The sequence below is a fragment of the Arthroderma uncinatum genome (genome assembly GCF_011692745.1).
Source record: "Arthroderma uncinatum strain CBS 119779 chromosome Unknown scaffold1, whole genome shotgun sequence".
In the NCBI taxonomy this organism is placed as follows: Eukaryota; Fungi; Ascomycota; class Eurotiomycetes; order Onygenales; family Arthrodermataceae; genus Arthroderma; species Arthroderma uncinatum.
The window spans coordinates 2,010,658-2,038,189 of NW_022983863.1; the positions used below are offsets into that span (position 1 = coordinate 2,010,658).

Sequence of the window (27,532 nt, forward strand, 5' to 3'; positions counted from 1 at the left end):
GGTGGCATCAACTCAAAGTTTGGAAAAGGCCGACAAGCGCCTATTAGGGGATACCTGATACTCGATCGTGAGGAGTCGTATACCCCAATTTGACATCATCACCTCCGCGGCAATGTTAAGGGTGTATGTATCCCGTGTTGATCGGCTATGCCTAGACTACTTGACAGCTCTGGCCTTGGTTTTCGACCGTGACTCTATCCACTGGCTGTTGTGATTGTGACATGCAAGCGAGCAGCTGGAAGAACCTTGTCGCTCCCGGCATTATATTACATATCTTCTAACTTCACACTCGAGCTAGGAATGCGGGGAGCTATAAATGCAGATAACTATTATTCCTATTGAAAGGGTTTCCCTGCTAGATCAAACTATTTCCCCAACTATAGAGTTGGCCGTTAACCACCTCATGGAGTATCTATAGTGGATAACGCCAATATGGCCCAACCCCTTTCGCTGGTCGAACACTCTGACAGTGTCATTGATATCCCAGGAAATTCCTCATTACAAAACATCTATTCTCACGCTGACTTCATAAGAGTTCTTATATTGCAGAATATGACCTCCTGACCACGCCAAATACAAAAGAACAGGCCCGGCGGAGAATCCTAACTTGGGTGCATCCCGTTTCAACTTGTGTTCGTCACCTTCTACAATACTAGGCGAAAAGACATCCTTTGTTGCTCATCTGGAGCCCCTACTCCATACTAAAAATCCGATTAACTGGAACTTATCTGTATAACATGACTCTTGGGCTTACAGCTTCCCCACTAGTACAGGGTAATTACGGTGGGAGGGCGTTGGAAAGGGTTTCAGATGACATTGATACTGTCAACGTACTGAGGGCATCGGTCAGGAACCGGACACGGTTTGAAGCCTCCAAGTTTGATCGAGGTAAAGACAAAACCCAATTTCGGAATTATGAAGTCGCGTGCGAGAAGGTGAAGCAGTTCTATCTCGAGCAACATAAAAAGCAAACCGTTGCATTCAACTTGAAAGTGCGAAATGACTTCCGATCCCGGACCCACACAGAGCTGACCGTGTGGGAGGCCATAGAAACGCTCAACACTCTCATCGACGAATCTGACCCTGATACATCACTTTCTCAGATTGAACACCTTCTCCAAGCTGCGGAGGCCATGAGAAGGGACGGTAAACCTCGGTGGATGCAACTGACGGGTCTAATTCACGACCTGGGAAAGCTACTTTACTTCTTTGGCGCCCAGGGGCAATGGGATGTCGTTGGAGATACGTTCCCAGTCGGCTGCGCTTTCGATGACAGAATAATCTATTCAGCTGAGTCTTTTAGGAAGAACCCGGACTATGGCCACGAAATATATGGAACCAAGTATGGGATATATGCCCCTGCCTGTGGCCTGGACAATGTAATGCTCTCCTGGGGGCATGATGAATACCTATATCGTGTTGTGAAATCTCAGTCTACTCTGCCCACTGAGGCGCTAGCAATGATTCGTTATCACTCCTTTTATCCCTGGCATTCCGAAGGAGCATATTCTTATCTTATGGACGAGAAAGACAAACATATGCTTGAGGCCGTCCGCGCCTTCAACCCCTATGATTTATACAGCAAGAATGATGAGATTCCAGACACGAAAGAACTCAAGGTTTGTGTCTTGATTTATTGCAGTTCTCGGCTAGAGCTAGGCTAATACTGGGATGCAGCCATATTACCTCGACCTTATCGACGAATTCTTCCCCCAGCGAGTCATTCGGTGGTAGAAAATATATATTCAGCCGTGTTGCTCCTTGGCCTTCTATGGGTGATAAACATTTCTTCGATATAGGGGGGGGCCCTTCTCAGGCTCTATTCGCTGAATACCCTGCGTACTCTATAAATCGATTGCTTACCAGGATACTTAATGGGCTTTGTCCCAAGCTACCGGGAAGGCCAGCCGCCTTTTCACCTGTCGGCATGCTATGAAAGCAAGGCCCAGTCCCCAGCGAAGAAGATGCATAGCCTATGAGTCCAACTTTTACTCCCCGCCCTTAATATCGACAGTCAGGATTAGAATAGCGTTCGTCATAGGGAATATCTCATTGATTACTATCGACAAGGTTGCTCTCTGTAATATCATATATATCATGCGCAGAGACGGCTGACGCGGTGTGAGCCGTGATTCCACGAACCGTTGGTTAAGAATATAAGAATATTACACTGACACCCCCATTATCAGGATGTTAAACGGAATAGTACCCAATAAGGGGCATGCATTCAGGTGTATCTAAAGCAACGAATGGGTTGCATCAGACAGCGATGGGAGTGGTAACGTAGATTGTCTCCTACTATTTAAATTTTTAACCCTCTCAGAAACCCAAGTAGCAGATATGGCATTCGTGTCACTTCGTTAAAAAGCAGGTATGCCGGCGAAGTCGCACAGGGAGAAACTGCGTAGTATAGAGGAGTAGGATAGCGAGTATGGATAATGGGTAGGCCCCGAGCATGGATTTTGTGATTGGCAACAGAACCACGAGCAATAAAAAGGAATTTCTTGACAGGCCGAAAGCAGTGGTACGACTATTGATGAGATACGAATTATTGGACATAACGGCAAGTAAATATATGAGAGAGTAAATCAAGGTTACATATCGATAGTACCTAACAAAAGCACCCAGCAAAATAATTCGGTAAATAACAATTTAAAGGCTTCTTGGGTGATCGTAAGCTCCTGGGTTTTATCGTCTATATGTACACCGACACGAGGATATAACAAAGGCCACTGCTAAAGGGTAAGAGTGGAGTGGGAGAGTTGGGAAGCAAAAACAAAAGGGCTTAACAGGAAGAAACACGACGGCATCATCATCTCTCGACAGTTAGGTATGGTAATTTGCGTACATATACAGTTGATAATACAGATTTTCGGGTCCATTTGGGACATAGCATCCAAATATAAAACCGAGTAACTCGGCCAGAAAGGAAAACGGGGACTCTGGCTCATGCAATGTATGGTAAAACAATATGCAATGCAAATGTCCAGAGTACACTAGAAGAAAACACGATTCCAGATGCCTGAACTATAGTATCGTATGCGCAGGGAAGGGCGCTCAAGCATCGGCCGAAAGGCGGGGGTTGTTTCGAGTGATGGCGGGAGGGAGTATATCGTAAAAAGCGAAGATGTAGATAGCCCTTATATCCTTTCTAAAAATCCACAAAACTCCGGTGCTAATGCTCCAAATTAATGAAAAGAAAAAGGATTAAGTGTGTTTTCCAAGATGATAGGAGAGGTGTGTGTGTCACGGGCGCTCGGAGAGCCTCAAAGGGCTCTAAAAAATCGACCGCGGCGAATTTGTGGTTTTTCGTTTATTTCACCTTCACAAATTAACATCGATCATCGGTCTTTAAACAGCTTCGGGTTCCAGCCTTCCCGTACCTCTTTCTCTATTTTTGCATTTCTAGCCGCGTCTCTGACCTCGGCCTCGATTCTTTCACGAGCACGAAGAATTTTGCTCTGGAGGTAGAAACTGCCGCCCTTCTTGGGATCGTTCAGGTCGAATAGTTTCTTAAACCGCTCCATCGTGTGCTCCAGGTTTGCCTCCCCGCCCATTGGCGGCTTGACGTTGAGAATCTTGCATGCTTCCTCCAACGTTAGGCCGGAGTTGGAGAATGTGCCGGAAGAAGAGCCGGTTTTCTGCGCATGCGATTGGTATTTGGAGGACGCGGACGCTTGTTTGTACGCTTCAGCGAATGCTCGACCGAACACCCTGGTGCTCGTGAGAACAATCTGCGTCAAGATGCGATGAGCCTGTTCCGAGGAGAGTCAGTTCGAGTGTCTCGTACGAGAGCGAAGTGCAAGCTTACCATGCTGATCCAAGGAAAGAATGAAATACAAGCCGCAGCCCTGGCTCCCTGTGTATGAGAACGAACGAGTGTCCAAGAGTTGTTGAAGTCGTTGAAGATTCGGCCAAAGGGACAAATTTTTTAGACCCAACGCGGACTAGCGCAAAAACAGCCTATCTGCTTATATAAGCCGGGAATCACATGGGGAAGGTATCCACACGTGACGTAGTTTGCGAGTTGAAGCCGAAGTTGGAAGAAGAAGAAGAAGAAGAAGACGAAGACGAGGACGAGCAGCTCTGATATCGGACTATAAAGCGACAGTAGAAGACGCATCTCTCTCTGCCTGCTCTTCACAACCGTGTGCCTTTAGATATACAGCTCTGCCTCCTAGGATGAGCTTCGGCGGTCTCCGGATAAGGTAGCTTTGAAAGTTGCATGGCCGCTCTCGGTATATACTATCAACACTCCCCTCGCATGACGGGTTGGATATATTATGCTAACGCTCTCTCGATAGACACACCGTGGGTAGATTCCATGTCTGCAGATCCTAGCTCTCAGAATGACGGTGGTTCCGGGTCCCTCGGCTCCAACGATGCTCTCCCGCCTACCGTTGCGACCTTCTCGCCCACCAACATATCGGGCAATTCTCTAACGTCGAAGCAGCGGTCTACTATCATTGTCCACCGGAAGTCTCCGCTGCTGGTAGCCACCCCTCCTGCGGTCACCCGTGCGCTGGCATATTCTCACCCGTTTCTTCTCCCTTTAAACCGACTGGCGGGACTGCTTTCCTGGACCAGCGGGGATCCGTGGGAGAGCTTTCTCTTGGTTGGCGCCTTCTGGGCCGTTACTTTGCACGGTAGCGCTATCATACTATGGGGAGGGCCGATATTGGTGGTAGTTGCGTTGATTCTGGGGCTATACTCGCGGCGGTATTCCCCTCTATCATCAACTGGCTTGACCGGCGAGAAACATGGCCATAAAAGAGAAGGCTCCGATGCGTCATCTAGGCCTCACAAGACTTTGGATGAGATTGTCGAAACCCTACGGGAGTTTACGATGAGGTGTAATATTCTACTCGAGCCTCTGCGGGACCTTACCGATTTCCTTTCTACCCAGCGAACAGCAACGTCGACTACAACTCGGCCTGCGTTAACAGCGTTGTTAACCCGGATAATACTCATTACGCCCGTTTGGATCCTGTTAACCCTTCACCCAATCTACCTGATCACGATAAAAAGGGTTATCATAACCGTCGGTACGATCATTTTGACGTGGCACTCGAAACCCGCACGGATCTTCCGAGTATTGCTCTGGAGGTCTCTGGCCATACGGCGCATTTGTTCAACCATTACTGGCTTGCAGTACTCTTCTTTACCGCATAACGACGACCACTCGTCGAAATCCTCTACCAAATCCTCTCTTTTATCATTAACCCGTTTCCGCTCCAAACAACCATCACAGCACGGTTCAACAAGGCGTCGGACAAGCTCATCAGGTGTGAGATTTACGTTCATCATCTATGAGAATCAGAGACGATGGTTGGGCATCGGCTGGACCTATTCTCTATTCGCCTACGAACGGCCGGCGTGGTCAGATGAGCATCTGAACCCCGTGCCGCCCAAAGATGAATTTGAGCTTCCAGAAGTTCAGGGTAGCAATTCTAAGTGGCGATGGGTAGCCGGAAGTGAATGGCGCATTGACGGTGCGTCTGATCCATCCTCGAAGAAAAAGGGTAAAGGGAACAAGAATATAGAGAATAAAGACGACGGCGGCTGGATTTATTATGACAATAAGGTACTTCTATCCCTCTTTCACATACATATGGAAATGCACTGCTGACGTAGTGATTGAAGTGGCACGACGGTCGTCGAGGTCAAGACGGCTGGGGAAGGTATACACGGCGCCGTAAATGGTGTCGAGATGCAGAGCTGGTCGAAACATTCCCAGATACGGAGTCTTCGGCAGCTCCCTCAAAACGTACACTCGACAACGAAGGGAAATCCAGTGGTGATAGCGGGAAAGACGTGAACTCGGGAGATGATAAGAACGCCGCCAAAGCTCGCAGGAGACGATGGTTTGGTAGCACAGACTTCAAAGGGTTCTCAACCGCTGTACCAGAACCTTCCAGCTCGAGCTTACCACATAATCTCGAAACATACTCGACATCTCCTTCAGCAGCAACGGGGTCTAGCCCGCCCAAGGCGTCAAGCGTTTCTAGCGGCCGTAGCTCGCAGAACAACGGATCAATACGAGCTCGGAGCATCGGCTCTGGGAGCGGTAAACGGCCAGCCAGTGTAAACACCGACGGCGACAGAAAGAGTCAGTCTTCCAGTATCCGCGAGAAAGAGATTGAAGAAGCAGAGAACATGCCTGACAGATGGGGTAGTCAGTCTGGCAATGCAGCAGAGAGGGCAGGCAGGGCATGGGGTTTGGGTGACGATGCCCATATGAGTTTAAGCTGACGAATGTGTTCCAGTTTACGTTATCTGGTGTATTATTTTTGTCTGGCGTGTTATATTGTACGCTGTCTGCGTTGTTAAGGTGGTTGGCATTTTTATGACATGAGCGTGGGAAACGGGAATACCGTCAGTCCAAGGCCATAACGGAATGGCATATGATGGAGTTGGAGTTGGAGTTGTTGTTTTTTTTCTTTTTTTCTTTTGTATATTTTTATCTCTTAACTGCACCTACTATTACTACCTATAGCTGCCTGATTCAATAGTTAACCATCCACACCCCGGGTTCTCCATATCCTCCGTGGCTCCGATTGCGATATCAGCTCTAAGCAGAGGTTTATACCCCAGAACAAAAAGTTACGTTGTCGCCTGACCGTTGTCCTCCTACGGCTTTCGGCGGGTCGATATTACGGCACTCATACCATCCTTGATGCTTTCCTGATCAAAGGATAAATTGAGAGTAGATGGATTTTTTTTTTGAAATTTGCTCAGCGTGGACGATCCCCCTCCAGCTTCCTTTAACGGTACGATCTCTCAGCCGCCGGTTCGTACTTATATATGGCCAAATCCATGTATGGTTCGCTGCAAGGTTGATATAACCGAGCACGATAAGGGAAGTAAAAATATCCCGACTCTTGATCCCATCCTGGTGCTTGCGATGCCTGCTCCGTAGTTGATATTTATAATATGCCAGGCTGTTCCGGTGTCTCATCTCCGATGCTTGTTCCAGGTCGTGATATTGCACCCCTCTCTAATTAAATTAAGGACAGGGGATGGTGTTTATAGTATCACAATAAACACTCATGTAAACAGCCGTTTTTCCGTTCGCGATGCGGTTGGCTTTGGACACGTAGTGGGAAGTCTAATCCCAAACACCCTCAGAGCGCCTTGTGGCTACCCCTTAACACTGGTGATATAATTGCAACTGACTGGGGAGATTACCGAGCACGCCCAAGGGTCAGGCTATCTAGAAGCGAACGCAGAACGGTGCCATACGCGATCTGCCAAATGTGGGATGCTAAACTAGCCAAACGTCCTTGAGACGGTCAAATCGGTCAATTAGAATAAGATATAAACGAAGGGTTGTCGTTGGGTTAGGTCCGAGACTTAGCAGCCGGTACTAAAATTAGGCGCAGCTAGATTGTTCATATATGTGCGGCAAGTTATGTACGTATATGCATACGGAGTGCATGCAGGTCCTCCCTCGGTGTAAATGGCCGCGACTGTATGGTGGAAGGCCGGCTGCAAGGACCCCGGGGCGCTGCAGGGAATGTTATCGATCCCATCATCCAAGAACCTATCCGCGGTCGAGAACTGATTTTGCGTCCAAGAGAGAGTTATCCCTGATAGCGTCTCATGCATGATGATATTACCCTCACCCTGACAGGGAGCACGGCGCAAGGCCACAGCAGTGGTTCCCACGTGGAAGTATACCCAGTCGATTGAGTTGATGAGTATAAAAAGGCAGTGCGTTGGTGGCGAGAGAACCTGGGGAAAGATGTGCTCTGTATAGTCTGTAACTCCGTACTCCCATGCCGGGCTGGAGATTTTCACTCCTGAATTCTCGATGGCACGAAGCGGTGGAACCTAGACTACACACTCGATAACGGCGGTGACCATCGAAAGAACGAGCTTTGAGATATGTATATCTCCTGCATGATACTGGGATGAGCGGAGCGGCCAATTTTGAGCATTCAGCTAATCCGGGTTCCCAAGCGCTTGTATCCACAATATTTGTTTCAAAGGTTGTGGCTTGAGCTGATGCGTATGCGTGTTCTGGGTAAGGCGGAGATGATTGCTCGTACGTAAGATGATTGGCGATGTCATTTGAAGGTTCGATGCGCCCGGTGTGTTGTACAAAATAACAATCAAATGCATGTATGTGCACTCCATACCAGTCATATTCTCGGTTGGAGCGCTATCTAAATAAGTGTCCGTATATGTACTCCGTATGTATAGATGTAGTCGCGTTTTGTGAGATGCGGCTTTAAAAGGGAAGGCTTGAACAACCCCTGCGTCCTGCGATCCAGTGAGAAGTCGTAAGCCACCGCGATCACGCAGTTTCCGTCCATGCGAGATCACTTCCTGCTGGGACAGACTGTATCAGGTCTGCCAGGGGCAGAGGACACCAATATATGCATTGCATGCCAGCCTTCTGGTCGTCTTCAGGGTGGCCAAAATTCCCCCAGCAAATTAAGCAAGCAGATCCCACGAAGATAGTACGGAGTTCACGGTCCAGACCTAATCCTCGTTCCCAGTGGAACGGAGGATGGAATCTAATTAAACCTCGCCGGTGTTAGCGTTGGATACTTCACGGGAAGACTCTGCCAGATACGGGTCTATTCACCGTTTTCGTACCAAGATACAACGTTCCATCCCGCGGTGATTGCTTCGCGCGCAGTGTACCATCCATATATTTATATGCCCTGGTCGTCAACAACGTTTGGCCGGCGAACTGCATGACCTGTCTGCGTTTCCCCCGTTCGTCCTCTCTTCGTCCTCCTCATCCCTGACCCCCTGGCCCGTTTTTCGTCCTGTAAAATCGCAGAACCTTCCAGGGGTCTGCCTGTTCCTGCTTGTTCCTGGCCGGTGGAGCAGCCCCTAGACTCCAAGCAGCATAGTCAGGGGGAGCAAACAAACGTTCGGCATCCTCGTCCTCACTCTCATCCTCTCATCCTCTCATCCTCTCATCCTCTCATCCTCTCATCCTCTCATCCTCTCATCCTCTCATCCTCGTCGTTGGGCGCTGGATTTACAGGCATCATCTCGGTCTGGCGGCGGATGGCTGACGCCGTCCAGTCTGCCATGCCACACCCTGGGATTGCTGGGGCCTGGTGATTATCTGGCTGCTGATATATATCTGGACAGCAGTTGCCCAGCTGAAGAACAAGCTCGTACTCCGTAGTAACTAGTGCCTGAGAAAGAGTATCGTAAATCTAGTTGATGCTAACGGCTAGCGGGCCCTCGTTTTTTTCTTTTTCCTTCTTCTTCTTCTTTTTTTTAATCCTTTTTTTTAATCCTCTTTTTTGGGCGGCCGTCCTTCCGGGAAGCAATTTCAGGTTTCCTGTTGAGAATCAGTCGCAGCGGAGGCGAATAAACAGCACTCAAAAGAGACGCGTCTGAAAATCCGTTGGAGACTCTCGCTTAGCCCTTTGGTTGGTGGATTGCAGTTGCAAAATACTTCGAACAGGTAGGAGGCAAAGATCGTATCATATTCCTCCCCCCCCGGCTGTCTCTTTGCGGCCTCTATCTTGAACCCGGTCTGCACCTCGACGTCACGGTGGGAAGCTGTTGTTTTTTTATGCCCTCCTGGGACTCTTCTCTGCATCTCTTCGTCCCTCGACTCTGGCTTGTGCATATCAGACAGACTATCGATTCGAATATCGACGAGCGCCGTGCGACCCTGGCATCCCTGGTTCCTGGTCAAGGAGTCTGCCCTCTGCGTCTGAGATCGACCGCGACTTGTTTTCTTTTCCACCGTATATGCAATAAGATGGCATACATTGAAGTCTAACACTTCCCCATGGTAGCACGGCCCGAGATCTTGCATCGCTTCGTTGAGATCAGTTGGCTCTCGTTCCTGACTTGCCGCCGGCCTGCACTCTGTCACATCGCATCTTTTGCGCGGCGTTCGGGAATTGGATCTCAAATTGATCGCAGAGTCTCTTCTCCTGATAATTAGAGTCCTTCCCATCACATTCTCGTATGTAACATGGTCTCTCGTTGCTGCTGTTTTCCCCCTTGGTTGTCGTGGTTGTGTACAGTCTAATCGTTTTTGACGTCGAACTACTTTTAGTCGTCGAAATACTTCTTCGCATTCCTCTCCTTAATCGAATCTGTTGAAGACGACCGCCCGGCAACGGCCCTCTACTTCTGTCTCTCATTTAAAACACATTTATTTTACTCTTCTTGTCATACTCCTCTGCGAGGATACCGCAACCGTCGTTCACTCGTTCCACTGGGCTGGAATTGACTGTCCGTATACCTGAGTCTACAACGCTCGACTTCACGCTCGTTTACCCCCTCTCAAAGACCAAGAGAAACATCATGAATCGGTTCAGAAACCGCAAGAAACGTGGCGATGGCCCTGATCTATCTGACGCTCCTCCACTCCCTATCTTCTCCAAGCCGTTCTTCAAGCGGAAGCCCGAACCAGAACAGCCTCCCAAGATAGACCTGGCAACCGCCCTGCCCACAGAGAATGACTTCAGGACCAGTCTTCTGATGCCGAATCTATCGGCAAGATTTAGCATGCTACGCGAGCAGGACGACCCTAATTCGAAGATCGGAAAGGCAAACGACGATAGCGTCTTGTTCCCAAAGAGGGCGTCTAGGTTGAACCTGTTTGCACACTCACAGTTGGCTGATATCACTGAAGTTGGGTCTGTTCATGGCTCTGCTCGACCTTCTCTCAACATTGGCCGGACCTCCTACGCTTCTGGTTCCACAGACGATGAATACCTTAACAGTAGCACGAGTGTGATGGCTAGGTCACGGCCGGTTGAAGGCAATACCCTATTTGGTGGACGCCAAAAGGTTTACAAAATCCCAAACACGCGAAGCGAGCCGGCTTCGGAGAATGAAGGAGGGTCGGAAGGAGGAGACAGAGGCAGTGCGCGAATGGGAGGGAAGCAGCTATATCAAAACGATGTCGGTTCTATATTTCAACGGCCCAAGGACGACGACTCGAAATCTGAACCAGACCTGCGCCCGGAATCTACGATGCTATCTCTACCATCTCCCAGGCAAACTGAATCTCCTTCGTTTTTCGTTTCCGAGAATAGAAACTCTACATCGACAACCTCAGCAAATTCTCAGGGTATTGCTTCTAGACAGGGGTCAGTAACCGCAGAGACTTCAGCAAGAAGCACCCAGAATCCAACCGGAGTGGGCCTCGAGCGGAATCCTACCAAATCGCGGCGATTGTATGACCGTGGCTTAGAGCTTCAAAGCCAGCCTTCGGCACTTTCAAGATTGGAGAGCATCAGTCGTCAACGAGCTATCGCAAACGACAACACACAGATCAACCGGTCGCTTTCTAAAAGTGCCGTTAGCCTTAATGAAAGGTACCAAAAGCTATCACCGGTTTATTCATCCTCAAGCTTCAGACCCAGCAGCCCTCCGCCGTCATCAACCTCATCTGTTGCGGGAAATTCAGAGCCCAAAAGGCCGTCTCCTGTTAGCACTACGAACCCCCATCAGGGACACACGGTGGGTTCTCCGCTAAGCCCTCCAGCGAGCGAAACCGAAGAAGGATACACATTTGCAGCCGCGGTTCAACCAGAGGACCGTGGTAAAGCCACAGCAACCGGTCTATTCAACAAGCCAGCCTCGAGATACGATGACAGCCAGTTCTCCCAGCGTCAGATCCAGATACATGAGAACAGAAGTAACGTATCGTTGCAACGCCCAACTCTCCCTCGAGCAGCCTCGGATCTTGCAGACTCTGGACGGCCAAGGGGCCTGTCTGCCACGAGTCACCAATCGAAGCCAGAATCTCCGGGACTACCTATTGCTAATAACTCACCACTTTCGACCCCCCACACTACAGATTTCCGATCAACCCCTTTGCGCACCGAGAAGGCTCCGCCCTCGCATTTTCCAATCAACCCAACAACTTTTCTGGCGGACTTTAGTGGAAGTGAGTCCGGAAGTGATGCCGAAGAAGATATGTCAAATGCACGAGTCTCGCCCCTATTCCACCCCCACGAAGGTGTTGGGTCTCCTCTGAGAGTTAGTATGGAATCTAGAGATTCAATCACTTCTATCCCAACAACCAAACCTTCTCATCCTACCCCTGGAGAATTCAGATATTCGGAATCGCGAGATTTGAATACCATAAGGGAAGACGACATGGCTCCCGATACTGCTCCACCCGTCATAGAACTACCCCCTAATAGAGAACCAGAGTCTCCTACCCTGGGCCCAACCGGTCTCAGCAGCTTGATTCGGACACATCTACGACAAGACAGTGACAAATCTACGATATACCCACCACCTTCTCCAATTTCAATGCATCGCCCTGCAGAGAGGGCACGGCCAGTTAACCCTCAAGTCCAGGAAGCTAGGTCCTCGGACCTTGCGGTAAGCATTCACAGCAATCCCTGGGAGTATGATGACTGGGCCAGGCCTGCTCCTCATCCATTAGAGACAGCTGAACACTTCAGCCAGCCCGAGCCTGATTTTTCAAGCATGTCTCAACGTGCTAAACAAATGCTCGGGCAAGCAACTGCTCTTAGCAACAAGAGCGCCGAGAATGCAAATACTTCGAACGGGTTAAGTCACGAACAACAAAACTCAGCACCCCCAGTACCTCCTGTGCCTCCAGTTTCTAACACTACCCGCCCCTCGTGGGAAGAAGAGCTTAAATATGGTCACCACCGCGGCGGTAGCACGGAAACACAAATGGAAAGAGAGGAGTTCGCCAACGAGCTTGCTGAAAGACGACGCAAAGTTCAAGAAAAACTGAAGAATTTTGCCGAAAACGAGAGCAGGTCGAGGTCGGGCAGTCCAGCACCTGGCTATCGATTCCCAGACAACAACAATCACAGTAACAGCAGCCCCGGTAAGACTGGCAATGCATTCGCAATACTCAAGGCCAAGACGAGCAGAAACCAAAACTACCCAACGAAGCCAGAGGCCCCTTTCTCCAAATCCACTAGATTATTAGGATTGGATAAGCCGCAATTCAACTCGTCTGCTCCTAACTTACAACAGGGCAGTGAAATGTGGCGAGAAGATGAGGAAAGGATGACGAGACGCTTAGGCCAGAAATCTCGAGCTGAGTCCCCAAACATGGGAGGAAGCCGGCATCATGGATGGGGACGTCAACCACAGCCCCCACAGTCAACTACACCACAATCGCGCCGAAGCGAGGATGATGCTAGAACTTCTGCTCGAAATTCTGCCAGGGATAGTGCTTCGTCAGCCTGGAGGGGTGGGCTCAGAGATAGATCCGATTCAGATACTTCTGGTCGCTCAAAAAGCCGGCCTAGACATCGTGAAGATCTCGGGCCTGTTAGAGAAAGTATCGAGCAGCCAAGGAAAGGTAGACCATCAACTGAGGACAAAGCATCCAGGAGCTCATCCACTCGACCATCCACGGAATCGAATGACCGTAGAGCGAGGGACCGTTCTGCATCCACAGGAAGATACAGGAGTAACTCTAGACCAGTCGCACCAAACCACATCGACCTGAGATCTCTTCCCGCTCCGAGCCCTTCACTTCAAACCACCCATCTCCCTGCCATGACGAATTCACCAAGGCCATCGCCTTCTACCCCATACTCGGCCAATGCAACTCCTCCTTTATATGAAACTTCGCCTGCATCGGCAACCCCGACCACTGGAGGATTTGGTGGCCCGCCCATGCAATACCCCCCGCCCCAGCGAAACCCTCCAGGCCCTGGTCCCAGCACCACGCAACAAAGCCTTGGTTCGCATAAGAGATTGGTGGACAAGTCCCAAATATCTGAGCCTACATTTGTTTCAACCACTTCCAATGTTCCCACTATCGGCTTACCTCCCGGGGCCAGCCTGTCCAATGGATCCGCAACTCCACCAATTCCTCCCATGAATCCTAGGAGAAAACGACAAACCACAACACAGACCATCCTTGGCGCCTTCAAGGGAAGCCCTTCCGCTGATAGAGGTGATCATCTCCACCATCACCATCCTCCACCACCCGGTAGCGCTGGTGGGCCTCGCAGGTCGGAGGAGCATAGTACATTTTCGGACGAGGAGAAGCGACCTAGACCCCGACAAAGGCTCCGAAAGATATCGAGCGAAGGGGGGAATCTTAACGCTAAGGCTAGGCATCAGCTAATGAATGGGAACTCGCCGGCCATGCCGCAACCACCAAAGCAAAATCGGGTAGATGGCATGTTTTAAGTCGCCTTTTCTTTTACTATTCAGCTACTGTGATACCTTCGCTTTGTTGGATTCAACCCGGGCCATTTTTCTTCGACAAATTTTCGATAGATGTACCCAGGAACCGGAATATACCACTTTCCACTGAGCCACTAACCGTTTTTAAGACTTTGTGTACAAAATTTGTTCTACTTTTCTTGTGTACATTTTTATTTTACCTTCATCGGTTTACTTTCATACTTGACCTACGACATGTGTCACTTTCTTTTTTTTTCACGCTTCCTTTTCAGAAGTTCTATTCTAAATCCGATTGGCTGTCTGGCCTTGATGTTAAATACCCCTTTTTCATGCCCTCAGGGAGGGAGCTTTTCTCCTTTAAATTCAGAATGATTTAGGTAACCATCTTCTTTCTTCTCTTCTTTTCTAGCTGTGTAGTACCTCGTACGACCTTGCTTTCGCACTCATGATCTAAACTGTTACATATGAGCAAAACATTCAGGTATAGTATAGTGTAAAATCAAATTATAAATTGAAAATTTCTTAGGTAGTAAGTATTTGATCATGATTTGATACCATCGATACTTCTATTGGCCATACGCTACGCTCCTACTCATTATGGATCTGCAAAGATGATGATAAATGCATTCTGGTATCAAAGCGCTCAAGTAAACCACTGAAGAAAAAAGGAAAAGGCTAAGGAACAAGAAATTGACATCTCCGTTGATATCCATCCTAACGATTGGGCCTGTCTGTGAGTATGTTCTACCTTCTTTGGTTGATCTTTGAGATATCGAGGGCATCCCGCTGGTGGTACGATGCATATACCGATATCCGTCCGCTGCCCAGAACAGTGCACTCGAACTGGTTTGAGAGATCCATGACCATAAAACTGGTAGAAACAGGGCATTCAAAAGCTTTTAGATCTCCTCAACCGGCAAGAAGCAAGCATAACAGGGCGGATCTCTAAACCTCTCCAATCACGACCTATAATGGCTCCAGAAGCTTGCTTGGTAGTAAATAAAGCGTGTTCCTCCCATCCCAGCACCTCATGTTCAGGATCCAAATGGCTGCGAAGGTTTCCTCTCAAGGCAAGATTCCGTAATGCTTGCATGCGACGTATTTCTCGCTCGTGAATGACTTCTCTAACGAACTCCTCAGTCAAATCCCCGGTAGACCGCATGTATTTGAACAGTTTTCTCAACTGGTTGAAAGGTAGGGATAGAAAAAGTAGGGTTATAGGTGGCGTCACTCCACTGATTTGAGGGTGACAAATATGTGAAGAGCTGGGCTTGTCGAGCTGGAAGTCCGGGGGAATATTGGCGACGACAAAGTGAAGTGAGATATTTAGAACTTTCTTTGCCAGAGTTATTATCATATCGGGATTTAAACGACAACCTGAGAGCTTGTGATTCGTGTCTCGTACGTGAGGCGCAATGCCATCATCTATACTGTCGTCTGAATCGTTCGACATTGAGAAACTGGCCCCAACACCCTCATCGATAGATGTGAGTTCGAAGTGCACCGGACACAAGCCAAAGGACAATGCGGTCTCCAAACTTCCCCAGCATAAAACTTTGGAAACCAATTCTATTCCACGCTCCACGATATTCTCATCCATCAAAAACGCCCCCGCCGTAGCGTAGGAAAGAGCAAAGTTCATTCGCGAAATCCTTGCAGCTGAGGCTGCAAGGTTATTTGATGCCATATTTTGGGTGATGTGGTTTGGTGGAAGGGGAATCTGACTGTATAACTGATGTTGATCAACCAAAGGTTGTCCGTACAAATATAACAAAGCTGATTCAAACGCCGCTGGATGAGTAAAAGACCTTCCGGCATATACAGAGATCATTTTGGTATCCTTTCCGTTCTCACGTATATCCAGTAGAGGAGCTAGCCGTCTGCTTCTTGATGCAATAACCCGATGGATGGAGTATGTGGTTGATAGGAACACGCTTGTGCACGAGTACAAAGTGAGGTTTAAATCAGAATAATTCCCAGACTTAAAGGATGTTAAGAGATGGGAGGCAGTCAATATTCCTTGCTTTTTCTCCTGGCTACAAGAACAGGTGTCTTTTTTTGATGCGGCCTGATGATTCAGAGCGGCTAGTAAGGCCTGTGGCTTCGGAGGGAGAGCAGGATAAGCCTTGGGAGGCATAGGGGTATGGTTGTCATAGACAGCACAGCGGGTTGGGTATCCAGATAAGGGTACAGTGGTAGCGTCATTCTTGGTGAAGAATGACCCCTGGTGTGCTGGTGAACGATAGCCTGAGGGTGGAGATCCTAGTGGAAGATGGAGAGGGTCGACATGAGCAGGAAAATGAGGGCCGGTAGATAGATAACCGTAGCTACTACTACCACCACCAGCATACAGCGGAACATCCATGACTGGATGGTGCAGATGAAGCTCGTTGAGTTTCTGTGTAGCTCCTTCATCCATAGTTGGCTGGTACCGTGCACTTGGTGGAGAGACCGATTCGGGTTCTTCTGGGCAACCAAATACTATCCCAAGTCGTTCGAATGAAGCACGCACAGATTCGACCTCAGTTTTTATGGAAGGCTCAAATAAAGGTGGTAATTGCTTTTGAGCGTTAGAAGGCCGTGAAGAAGTGTTGTTGCCATTTACAACGAATGGTTTGGCTGAGCTATCAGTAACGGGCTCCGGTTCAGGGACCGCTTTGGCTGCGCCGCTGTGTACCTCGCATTTGGCATATTCCTTCTCTAGGGCTTCCTGCTCGGCCCCATAAGACTGCTTCTCTTTAAGCCTCCTCCACTTGCTTATGGAGAGTGAGCTCAGATTCCCCTTCGCCCCCATTCTTGCCTAGCAGCAAGTTGAGATGCTGCCCAGAGGATCTGAGATTCTCTGGCCAAGACTTAGTGGCCCAAGTCTATACCTAGGAGAAGTCACACGGTTAAATATGTCTAGAATATGATGGTAGGCGTATTTCAAAGGGTTTATTCCCCTCAAGCCTAGAACGTAAAGGGGGACTGGGATGGGCATATGTACTTAATTAGCTTGGGCCACATATATCCTCTCCTACTAGAGGTCTAGGAGATGATCCTGTAGGCAAGGAGGGTAATTTAAATAACTGAAATGACAAAAGAAATAGACAATGTAATCCCACCCCTTAAGACATAGGACAGACATAACTCGAGGGATAAGGAGCAGGGGAACCGCGAAATCCCCCAGCTTCTTATCCCTCGGCTCTCCGCCCCCAGCTATAGAGGTGGTCTTTTCTTTCTCATCACCATTGTCTGAAGGGGAAGTAGAGATGTGCAAGAAGAGAAGAAAGATATAACTTACTAGAACCAAAGCTGCAAATGAAGCTGAACTAACGGAGATTTGGATAATCCGAAGTCAGAACAAGGTGTGCACGTGATAATGAGTCTGGTCACGTGAAGAAAACAAAACTAGGTGAAGAGGACAGACACTAATCCTAAAAGAGAAATTAGGACTGGCTGCTTTTGTGAGATGACTCAGCAGATCAAGATAACAGATCCATTGAAGATTGATGAAGCAATAGGTCAAGGTAAAGCTGATGGGAGATCTCTCAATCTGAGGCTAGATCTCCTGTCATGATAGGTCCATGTCTGAACTTGAGCTGGCTTCTGAACTCATTGTAACTAGATATAATGAGAGAGGTAAGGGACAGTAAATCATTGCTGTTGAGATGCAAGCTACAAGCGAGGGAAAAGAGCGGGAAGAGGGTACTATCAAAGATAGGACAGAAATAAACCATAGTATTGCTAGATAAGATATCTAAGTGGTTGTCCGGCACTCTATCGCGTAGCCTAGCACTTGATCCTAAGTAGAAGAAGTACCAATATGTATACCACAAGGGGATTCACATAGAGAAAGATTTAGCAGACAATAAGCCATGTTATTGCCCTTCCTGCTTCAAGCACAGATTATATATAGGCTGCTTTATAAAGAATGCTTCATAAAAAGCTACATGTTGGAATATTGCACATCTGCTTCCTCACTGGGTCACTGTAGTTAATAATCTTCGTAGATATGCCATGCAAGAATTATCATGCAGCATATCTTTACACAATCTGAGAAGACTGAACAAAGAGAAAACACTCTTTCTTGAAGCATTTAATGCCCGTCTGGTCTGTGAGAGTCGACGTATTCTAAATTCTGCTACCGAGCTGCATCCTCAGCCAGCCGTTGGGGCAAACCGTCAAGTCTGCGCTGTTCGCTCGCTGGTCGCCCACTGCTTGCTGAGCATGATGCCGTCTCTGATTGGGCTCTCACGGCGTACTAATGTACTCCATAGCCAGCATAAACTCGAGTGATATAACTCGATCCGTCGACTCCAGATAACGCGGTGAAGGTATCACGTGGTCCTATCAGCCAGCGCAGCTCAACCTTCTGGTCTTGGCGGATTTTCAAATTTTTGGGCACAAGAGAACACAAGCGCTGGTTGACTCACACATAATAAGGCCGCCCCCCGGAATCGCTTGTGAAGTTTTCTTCCTTTTCTTCCCTTCACCCGTATACAAGTCCGATAGTTTGGATCTCACCACTCAGGACCCAATTGCTTCTCTCTCTTCATTTGAGCTGCAGAACAAGCCCGCGCAGCATGCCTTTCGCTAAACCCACCGTCGAGGACAACGATGATAGCAGAGGTGCGCGCTCCTGAAATAGCATCCGAATGATGGCCAGGGAACTAACTCGGGCTGTAGTGTTGGGATACGACCCATTGCTCTCGCCTCAATTCCTCCAGACAGAGGTCCCTGTGGTAAGCTTGCCCCGCATCGTGGATGGGCATCGATGGAAATTCTGACACCGTCTCTGATATGACTTATTAGCCGGCTGCTGCAGTAGAAACCGTCCGCGCGAGTCGTAAGGAGGTCATTGAGGTCATAGAACAGCGTGATGACCGCCTTCTCGTCATCTGCGGGCCATGCTCGATCCACGATCCTCCAACCGCTCTCGAGTATGCCGGACGCCTAAAAGCTTTGTCCGACAAGTTGAAGGGTGATTTGTGTATTATCATGCGAGCATATCTAGAGAAGCCTCGGACAACTGTCGGGTGGAAAGGGTTGATTAACGATCCCGATATCGACGAATCGTACAACATCAACAAGGGTCTTCGCATCTCTCGAAAATTGTATGCTGATCTGAATGGTATGGGTATGCCGATTGCCAGCGAGATGCTTGATACGATCTCGCCTCAATATCTTGCCGATCTTATCTCCCTTGGTGCCATTGGTGCCCGTACCACTGAATCTCAATTACATCGTGAGCTTGCTTCTGGGCTCAGTTTCCCCATCGGTTATAAGAACGGCACGGACGGAAGCATTGGGGTCGCAATCGATGCAATAGGTGCTGCGGAGAAACCACATCGTTTCCTGGGAGTGACCAAGCAAGGCCTGGCTGCGATCACCAAGACAACCGGTAACGAGCATGGCTTCGTCATCCTCCGCGGTGGTACCAAGGGCACCAACTTTGATGCCGAGAGTATCGCCGGTGCACGCGAGCAGCTCGCTAAGAAGAAACAGCGTGAGATTCTAATGGTTGACTGTTCGCACGGCAATTCCAAGAAGGATCACCGAAATCAACCTTCAGTAGCACAGGCGGTTGGCGACCAGCTACGCAATGGCGAAGAGGGTATCATTGGAGTCATGATCGAGTCCAATATCGCTGAAGGCAACCAGAAAGTCCCGCCAGAAGGGCCTTCGGGACTCATCAAGGGTGTCAGCATCACCGACGCCTGTATTAACTGGGAGACGACTGTTGTCGTCCTCGAACAACTTGCAGAAGCCGTACGTACGAGGAGGGAGGTCCGTTCCAAGAAGGCCTAGAAAGCAAGGCTGCATTGGGGAAAATCTAATTGGGAAGAGTGGTAAATCATAACTAGAGGATTGTATCAAACATTCATGCTCTGGTCAAAATTTTCGATGAACCTAGAAAGATTCCGTAAAACAAGTGGGATATGTCTGTTGGTATAGGAAGTTATAGATTCTTGTTTCATATTGGGAAAATGTTCTCTCGCGGTCAAAAATTTCGGTCATCTTTGCATTCAATTCGATTTCTCTCGTAATTCACCCTGTAGCCTGGCGGCCAAAACCTTAGTCGTTGGTGTTCTCTCGTCGACGCCGTAACGTATGAAAGTTCGCCATTCTGTTCCATCCAAGCGCAGCTGCACAATTCCTAGACTTCGACCATGGCACGCAACCATGAAGGATCCTTTTCAGCCTGCACAGCTGAATTTCGGATTCCAACACAAAAATTGAGTCAAGCGAGCGTGATGGCTGGGTTTTAAGACGGCTGGATTGCCGTGAAACACCCGTACCCACTTATATCCGGCCCAATAGCGTAGTGGGATCGGATATTTCTTAGGGGGTGAGAGCCAAGAAGCCGTCGGATGAAGTACAAAAATTCACATTTATACAGCTCTCATCGTGGCCCAAGGAGAACAACAGACGGAGGCATTGAGTACATGATAATACCAAAGAAATCGAGATCCTATTCTAACCCCAAACCCAGGAAGCTGCACTGCTTTTGTCCATAGAGGGTGTCATTCCCAGTTCACTCCTTGCAAAGGTCTTGTAGAAGCTCCAGCATCCTTTGCCGCAGTACGGTTGCCTCTTCGGGTGTGATACAATTATCTGTGCTGCTATTTACGTCTTCTGGTTTTGAGCTGCCATCCGACGGTGAAGGCCGGATGAGGTCTTGTTTAATCGCAAAAAAGGGGATCCCAAGGGCTTTAAGCTCCGAATCAAGAGCCTTGGACATTTCTGTTGATGCCTTGTAGACTTTGTCATCATAGTGTTTGATCTCAAGCTCATCTTCTTGTGGTGCCTGTTATTTGGTTAGTATTGTGTCTACGGACATGGCGGTGTAGAATTCGCTACTTACAGCTTCATGTGGCTGATTGGTAACTTTGCCGCCCACGGCTCGTCTAATAAACGTATATATAAAATCAAAGAGAGTTCCATGAGAGAGTAGAAGGTCGATGCTTACAGCACTTCGTCTAGCTTCTTCTGATTCCCGACGCGCGCTTTTTGCTTTGCTAAAAGTCTCTGTCGCCCTTGCCACCAATTCTTCTCGTGTTCATGTTGTGTGGCAATCAGCCGACGGATCCGGTACTGAACTGTCTCATTCTGAGCAACGGTTTTCATCACACACTTGATAGCAGCTGGCCATGTCGTGATAGTATACGGATCAACAGAGCTCTTGCTTTGAGGCCCAAACCCCGAAGCCTGCCTGCTCGAGGCGGCTGCTAGCTCCTGTGGTGCTCGGTGGCCCGGATTACGGGTGGGTTGGTTTGATGCAAGTATCCTAGAGTGATTGTCATGGCGAGAATCGTTTGGTGGTAATGACGTGTTGGGGGTTTGAGATTGGCCAGTCTGAGGAGTATTGAACGACGAGAGTGTCTTTAATATGGCGGCGAGATCGGGTGTTCCACTATTAGTGAACTCCATGACCAGCTACCAAGCACTAGATAGCATGGTTTTTAGGGTATCAATCTGAGATTAGAGCTGCGTTATCCGCTCTATCTTCGTAGGAACCAACGGTCGATACTGAAAAAGTCGACAGCACGGAATAGAGTATGGGTATCGTCAGGGAGCATATATCACACATCTAACGGCACACCTCGTCGTGAACACCTGAGACGGCCTCTTCCATGGCCACGTCGCTGTCGAGATGGAGATGTCGATGTCTCGTCCATGCAATGTTCCCTGCCTCATGCAGCTAAAAGAGGATATTACATAACTAATCAACATCACGCCAAGACTGTGCCTGGCGTTTGCCTCCCAAGGTTTATTTACTGACGCAGCTTTTAAAGATCGTAAAAGGTCCCCCATTGTTGTTTGGCATATTTACGTGAGCAGGACCCTGCAGCTATTCGTGGCTGTTCTATACAGGCAGACCGCCTACGCGAGGTGCTTTCGGCTCCCTCTGGAAGGCAGGGTGTGTTGCTTACCATGAGCAGCTGTGTTCTTTCCTACGCTTAAAGGAGGAGCAGGGCTGCTGTTTCTCTGCCGTCACTCTCAATGAGCTTCACTCTATTGCTATACCCGGACTGCCCATAGGATTTTGAGACGACTTTAAAGGCTTCGAGCTTAGGATCGTCCGGTTCGCGATGCTCATGTTAAGTTACCCTGCCAAACGGGCTAGGGAGGAGGAACAGGTAGATGGAGCTTTGGAGGGGGAAGTGATGTTGAGGAGAAAGGTTTGTATAGCCGAATACCTTGTCAGCCCCGACATATCATCTCTCAGCTCGTTTCTAATATATAGATCAGAAACTCAAATCTCTATGCCTTCGCCCTTCGATGCAGCATGCCCAAACTCACAGCTTTACGCCCTTACCCCGTACCCTGGTGGGAGCACAAGTGGATGACAACGACACCTCCAATGAGTGTAACAAACCGATATACGGCGCAGGACCCAGACCGCACTACCATGTCTTGTCCCCATCCGATGGCCGAGTATATACCGAGGCAGATTCCGACTTGGAAATGACCGACTGCCTGTCAGCAGCATCTACTAGCCACCCGGGGTGGTCTACCTGCTTTCCTCATATAAAACACCGCGAAGATAACCTGGATTCTCTGGTCTCCCACCAAGTTGTTGGCAACGCCTTCGATTTCACAGATGGAGCCAGTCGTTCTGCGTCACCAAGATACCCCCATTCTGCCTACAACACAGCGGCTGACCAAGTTTCAGGTGGTACCCCTGACAGTGATTCCTCGGCAACCTCTGTTGACGGTCCCTATATCCCACAAACCAATGACACATACTTATCGGGTTGTCACCTTCCTAACCATATAAGTGAAGACCAAGACGAATCGAAGACTCGACATGGTATACTGCTTAAATCTGCGGTAAACGCCTCTCATTTTGGCTCGTACTTCGATAACCCAACTCCACTCGTTTCTATAACCCAGAATAACGTCACGTCTTTGGGATCCCGAGATGGGCTCAATATCATGCGAGCGGCAAACCCAATATCCTACTCTTGTCGTACAAATCCGGAGGCCCACCATTTACACAACAACCTCGAGAACAAGATCATCCGCACGCCGCCAACCACACCCAGGCCACCGAAGAAACCTAGCATAGCAATGGGATTTCGGGCTGACTGTGACAAATGCCAACGCCGTGTCCCTGGACACTATAGCCACTTTGTATACTCTTAGGATGTGCACCAACTACCGGCTATCATATCCAAAACTCCCGGTCGGCAACCATCTCAACCAGCCAGCCCTACGTCGCCTTATGGATAGGGATCTTCTCAGTTTATTTCTTTAACTCGCTGGATTTCTCGTTTTCCCGTATAGAGATACCCTTTTCCTTCTGCATATTATCCAATGGCCAGTATTTGGTGTTGGTCGCCGCGTTGAAATGAAGAAGGACTGGTTCCTTGCCTTCTGCTTTCAACCTGATTTTGGGGTTGTAAACTGTACACTAGGGATCGATCATACATTCAGGATTATTAAAATAATTCAACTAATTGCTCTTCTATTGCGTGTCTTTACTTTTAATAAGTCCCATCTTGATATTCAGTAAGAAGTGTGCAAAATAAACTTTCTCTGGGGTATGGTAAACTATCACGTGCCTAGCCTTGGCATAAAAGTCCTTTTTGATTGAAGATGAATTGTTTCGACTGGGATAAAGTGCAGCAACTATCGCAACGAATACAACCAGCACAATGCCATCGTCAAGGCCCCTGTTGCGGTCGTTGGAGGCACTGCCGTCGCAGCTATCCGGTTCTCGCTATGTCTGCACGAATTGCCGCTGGCAATCGCTCCCAAGAACCCGAAATCTGATTTACACCGCAAGCCGTCGATACAACTCGTCTGACAACCTTCCATTCACCGAAATAGTACGACGAAAGCTATGGGGTACAGAAAATCCTCCAGGTCTGAAGGATCCATATGGGGGTGAAAGCATACTCGAGAGAAGAGCTCGTGAGTTTCGAGAGTCGAAAGGAGAAGTCTCCAGAGAGCCCGAGTCGCACGAAGTCCCAGAAGAGCCTGTCCAGGCCGCAACGGCGGAAGCAAGTGCTGAGCCAGTAGGGGATTATGTACCTGCGACGACATGGGATGGCTTAGAACATATTGGATCCTTGGGAGAATGGTGGGATAAACCAGCAACCGAGATGGATAGATTTGATGCGTAAGTTATTTCTTCGGCTTTACCTCTTGAGGGAGGAAGCAATTAGAGAGACTAACTGAGTTATTATATACAGATTTATGCGACGTGAAAAGGTTACGAACAATGACGATATTTTAGCTATCCTGCACCAGGTTATGGTCGAATTGAGCGTTTTGAAAGAGCTCAATAAGCCACTGGGGTCTGCCTGCGATATTTTGGAACATGGACCTGAGACTTTAGCTCTCATCAACCAGGTCGAGGTTACTCCATCTACCGATGGGTCTGAAGCTGCATTGGCTTTCCCCAGCGAAGATGTGAAGGCTAAAATCTTTGAATTCTTCCGTGAATTTGACGCGATTTCTACCGAGGAGCCTGCAGCCACTGAAGAAGTCCCTTCGACGGAGTCCGAGATGAACTCTGCATCCGAACTCACGCAGGAGACGTCGTCCTTCGAACTTAGCCCACCTAAGAATACAGAGTTCCTAAATGTTGCCTTGGGATCTCCAGATTTGAAATTTGCCGTATGTCTCTCCTTGTATAGCCTTTGCAGTATATTTGCTTGATACTAACAATATTCCCTCTACCAGTACCTTAAAAGGGCCAGTCAGTTGACAGGACATCTCATTCCCGACCACGAACTTGCATCAATGTCCAATCCCTCAGCTGTCCTAGAATATCTCATCCGCGCTTCGACTCCAAAACCAACCAAACTTGCCGACCAACTCCTCGCCGAAGGCATATTCGATGGCATCCCTAACGTCAAGATTTACGATAGGAGACAAACCCCCATCGACCGCGAAATAGAGACCGGCCAATGGAAAGTTATCGAGGAAGAACTTATTAAGAGGGGTCTACCGGTTACTGGCCGCAAAACAGCATGATCGTGTGCGCTCATGCTCCCAAATCAAGCTTAGTGGGTGTCAGATCCCTCAAAAGAGCCTTCGAGAGCAATCTACATATTGCATGTAAAATAGGACACTTTCCTTCGTTATGGCGGGTTAATTTTAGAATAAATGTACTTTATCTTGAGCATGTCATATTCTGATCATTTGACGACTTGTAGGATATCGTTTTATTTAAGTCGATTAAAACTTGAAATGGACGCGACGCAATAACACGCCAGAGTAATCCTGTTAACTCCCAGCCAAGTATATACTCGTCCTTTGATTCTTTAGGCATCTTTAATACCAGCTTAAGCATTGTAAGCTTTTAGGTATTTAGAAATGTTTGTAACCACTATTCATTGTGGTGTATAGGAATTCTATAGACTCACGTAGCCTATGTGGGACTTTATTTTCACATCCTCAATGTCGAAAATAAATTTTGGGATGTTATCGCGTCAAATAGGTCCGCTTATTGGTAGGCGTGCCCCTTGTTGAGCCTGCTTTATCGTCGGCAAACATACACATTCGCTGTGTTAGAAGGGAGATCGATATGTTACAGCTAGCTCTGACATAATGTGTAGACCGAGGCTAGTAGTGAGCCTATGGCGAAACGGGGTTCCCACTTGAGGGTTAAGATAAGATGTCCTCTTCGGTAGCCCAAGCAAGGCTGATTTGAATTCTTGCCTGTGGTTATGGGTTATTTCGGAAATCCATGGAGCAATGACCCCAGATCGCCGAGGGCGAGGTATCTTGCTCTATGACCGCTTTGTTGTAGAATAATCACATCGTCGTGTAGTAAAAATAACATACTACTAGGTATAAGCAGTTCACAGCGAACAAGGAATGGGAATGACGTTGTCGGTAGGCTAATGTGGAATTGAGAAGCCTCGAGTCATAAAGTCCATGTTATTGTTCCCGCCCTTTTTATTCTTGGACGTGAAAAGGGATTGGACGGCGTCACTTGTCCCTGAGGTCTTCTTACGCTTGCGGCGCTCGTTCTGTTCCTCGAGGACTCTGGCGGTTAACATGGCGGTGTCCGCGTTCTTGATCCCCACAGGTGCAGAAGTGGAAGATAGAATAGGCGTCTTGCTGCTGCCGTTGACTTTGCCATTTGATGGGGGCTCTGATTTAATGCCATTTTCGACATCGCCGTTTGCATCCATACGGTTCTTCTTCCTCTTTTTGCTTGATCCAGGAAGCTTTTTCAAAGAGTGGGCGAGGCCCCGATGAGATAATTCTTCGACTCGCAATTTCAGGCGTTCCTTTTCTGACTTATCAGTTGGAAGAATTGAAATTATGTCGGTTGATTCGTATGGCTCGTTGCACTATAGAGATGTATTTGTTAGCAGGCACTCAACAAACGTCTGGTAGGAGCGCAGTCGCACTTACTTGTAAGCATTTATCAGCTTTCATTTCGCGGATGGCCCCCTCAGAAAATACGTGTCCGCAGGGAACCAGATACACAGACTTCGCGTTTGGGCCAAGCTCCTTTTGGGTAACCGGGCAGATCCACCGCCCTTTCTGTTTCCCATTTGGCGCTTCGGCATTTCCATCGGCTTCGAACTTGAGCTCAACCACATCACGCAGCGATTTGACTCTTCCTTGGAGAACTTCATCGCAGTCGGCCTTTGAGCTAATCGCCTCGATATCATCTCCGGGGAGAAGGTACTGCAAAAGGGCATCTTTATTGTATAAGTTCCCTACAGCATCTGACACTATAGGATGCAGTAACCTCTTGTGAGACAAAGGACATGTAGTCCAGAAATGTTCGAGGTGTTCGCGAAGCGTCTCCTTCAGCTGCGTAGTGTTTGGATTCCGCGCAGCTTCCTTCACCAGCTCGCGGCGAGTCGGGATGCTAAATAGGTCGATGTTAGAAACGCGGTCATTAAACTATATATGAGAGAACAACTCACCTTCCACCGTCATTACCCATCTTAAGCAGTATTCAGCTGTTGGTTGCTGGTGTCCAGGCTGGAGTCCCTATCTCGAAGTTTGATATCGCCTCTCCTCGGCACGTGACCACAAGCTCCCGCCGCGGTGGAGGAAGCTTAAGAACAAGACAACTGTCCGGTCAACTCCAAGTTCATCTTCCAACGGCCGCATACTGGCTTTGCAACAGCTGCTTTTTGAGCCAAGTCACTTAGGCTGCTGAGTCGCGCTTTGGACGTGGCCCAATGCCATCACCATGAACCGAGGCTCCCTCTTGCTATTGTTTACGGCGGCCGTGGGTCCTACACTATGTGTAGCCGCAGGCGAGAAAGGACCCCGTCCGAGGGGAGTAGGGCCAGAATGTAAAGTCCACCATCTACCTTCTTGATATCCTCATATTCAGATTAAGCAACCAATCAGGCTAACTGGCGGTTCGGACGCAATTTAGTTGCCAAGTTTTACAAGGACACAACGAGCTTTACATGCATTTCTAACC

At 48.5% G+C, this 27,532-nt stretch overlaps 8 protein-coding genes across 8 annotated transcripts; 5 read left to right on the forward strand and 3 right to left on the reverse strand.

Moving 5' to 3' along the window:
- Nucleotides 1-737: 737 nt before the first annotated feature.
- GIQ15_00632 (inositol oxygenase 1) lies at nucleotides 738-1,734 on the forward strand (the record flags this gene model as incomplete). Its single annotated transcript, XM_033548049.1, has 2 exons — nucleotides 738-1,619; nucleotides 1,678-1,734. The coding sequence occupies 2 exons, from the start codon at nucleotides 738-740 to the stop codon at nucleotides 1,732-1,734; spliced, it is 939 nt and encodes a 312-aa protein (XP_033409000.1).
- Nucleotides 1,735-3,341: 1,607 nt separating this feature from the next.
- Nucleotides 3,342-3,814, reverse strand: GIQ15_00633 (uncharacterized protein; the record flags this gene model as incomplete). The annotated part of the gene is made up of 2 exons (XM_033548050.1): nucleotides 3,342-3,755; nucleotides 3,812-3,814. 2 exons carry the CDS (start codon nucleotides 3,812-3,814, stop codon nucleotides 3,342-3,344), a joined length of 417 nt encoding a protein of 138 aa, XP_033409001.1.
- Nucleotides 3,815-4,225: 411 nt separating this feature from the next.
- GIQ15_00634 (integral peroxisomal membrane protein) lies at nucleotides 4,226-6,252 on the forward strand (the record flags this gene model as incomplete). Its single annotated transcript, XM_033548051.1, has 3 exons — nucleotides 4,226-4,238; nucleotides 4,305-5,584; nucleotides 5,644-6,252. The coding sequence occupies 3 exons, from the start codon at nucleotides 4,226-4,228 to the stop codon at nucleotides 6,250-6,252; spliced, it is 1,902 nt and encodes a 633-aa protein (XP_033409002.1).
- A 4,041-nt stretch (nucleotides 6,253-10,293) lies between these two features.
- GIQ15_00635 (uncharacterized protein) lies at nucleotides 10,294-14,136 on the forward strand (the record flags this gene model as incomplete). Its single annotated transcript, XM_033548052.1, has 1 exon — nucleotides 10,294-14,136. One exon carries the CDS (start codon nucleotides 10,294-10,296, stop codon nucleotides 14,134-14,136), a length of 3,843 nt encoding a protein of 1,280 aa, XP_033409003.1.
- A 4,562-nt stretch (nucleotides 14,137-18,698) lies between these two features.
- On the forward strand, nucleotides 18,699-19,923 carry GIQ15_00636 (phospho-2-dehydro-3-deoxyheptonate aldolase; the record flags this gene model as incomplete). Its single annotated transcript, XM_033548053.1, has 3 exons — nucleotides 18,699-18,744; nucleotides 18,802-18,857; nucleotides 18,928-19,923. 3 exons carry the CDS (start codon nucleotides 18,699-18,701, stop codon nucleotides 19,921-19,923), a joined length of 1,098 nt encoding a protein of 365 aa, XP_033409004.1.
- Nucleotides 19,924-20,650: 727 nt separating this feature from the next.
- Nucleotides 20,651-21,751, reverse strand: GIQ15_00637 (uncharacterized protein; the record flags this gene model as incomplete). The annotated part of the gene is made up of 4 exons (XM_033548054.1): nucleotides 20,651-20,923; nucleotides 20,981-21,023; nucleotides 21,086-21,552; nucleotides 21,719-21,751. The coding sequence occupies 4 exons, from the start codon at nucleotides 21,749-21,751 to the stop codon at nucleotides 20,651-20,653; spliced, it is 816 nt and encodes a 271-aa protein (XP_033409005.1).
- A 2,026-nt stretch (nucleotides 21,752-23,777) lies between these two features.
- GIQ15_00638 (uncharacterized protein) lies at nucleotides 23,778-25,104 on the forward strand (the record flags this gene model as incomplete). Its single annotated transcript, XM_033548055.1, has 3 exons — nucleotides 23,778-24,244; nucleotides 24,318-24,744; nucleotides 24,811-25,104. The coding sequence occupies 3 exons, from the start codon at nucleotides 23,778-23,780 to the stop codon at nucleotides 25,102-25,104; spliced, it is 1,188 nt and encodes a 395-aa protein (XP_033409006.1).
- An 869-nt stretch (nucleotides 25,105-25,973) lies between these two features.
- Nucleotides 25,974-27,040, reverse strand: GIQ15_00639 (replication termination factor; the record flags this gene model as incomplete). The annotated part of the gene is made up of 3 exons (XM_033548056.1): nucleotides 25,974-26,432; nucleotides 26,497-26,962; nucleotides 27,021-27,040. 3 exons carry the CDS (start codon nucleotides 27,038-27,040, stop codon nucleotides 25,974-25,976), a joined length of 945 nt encoding a protein of 314 aa, XP_033409007.1.
- Nucleotides 27,041-27,532: the final 492 nt, after the last annotated feature.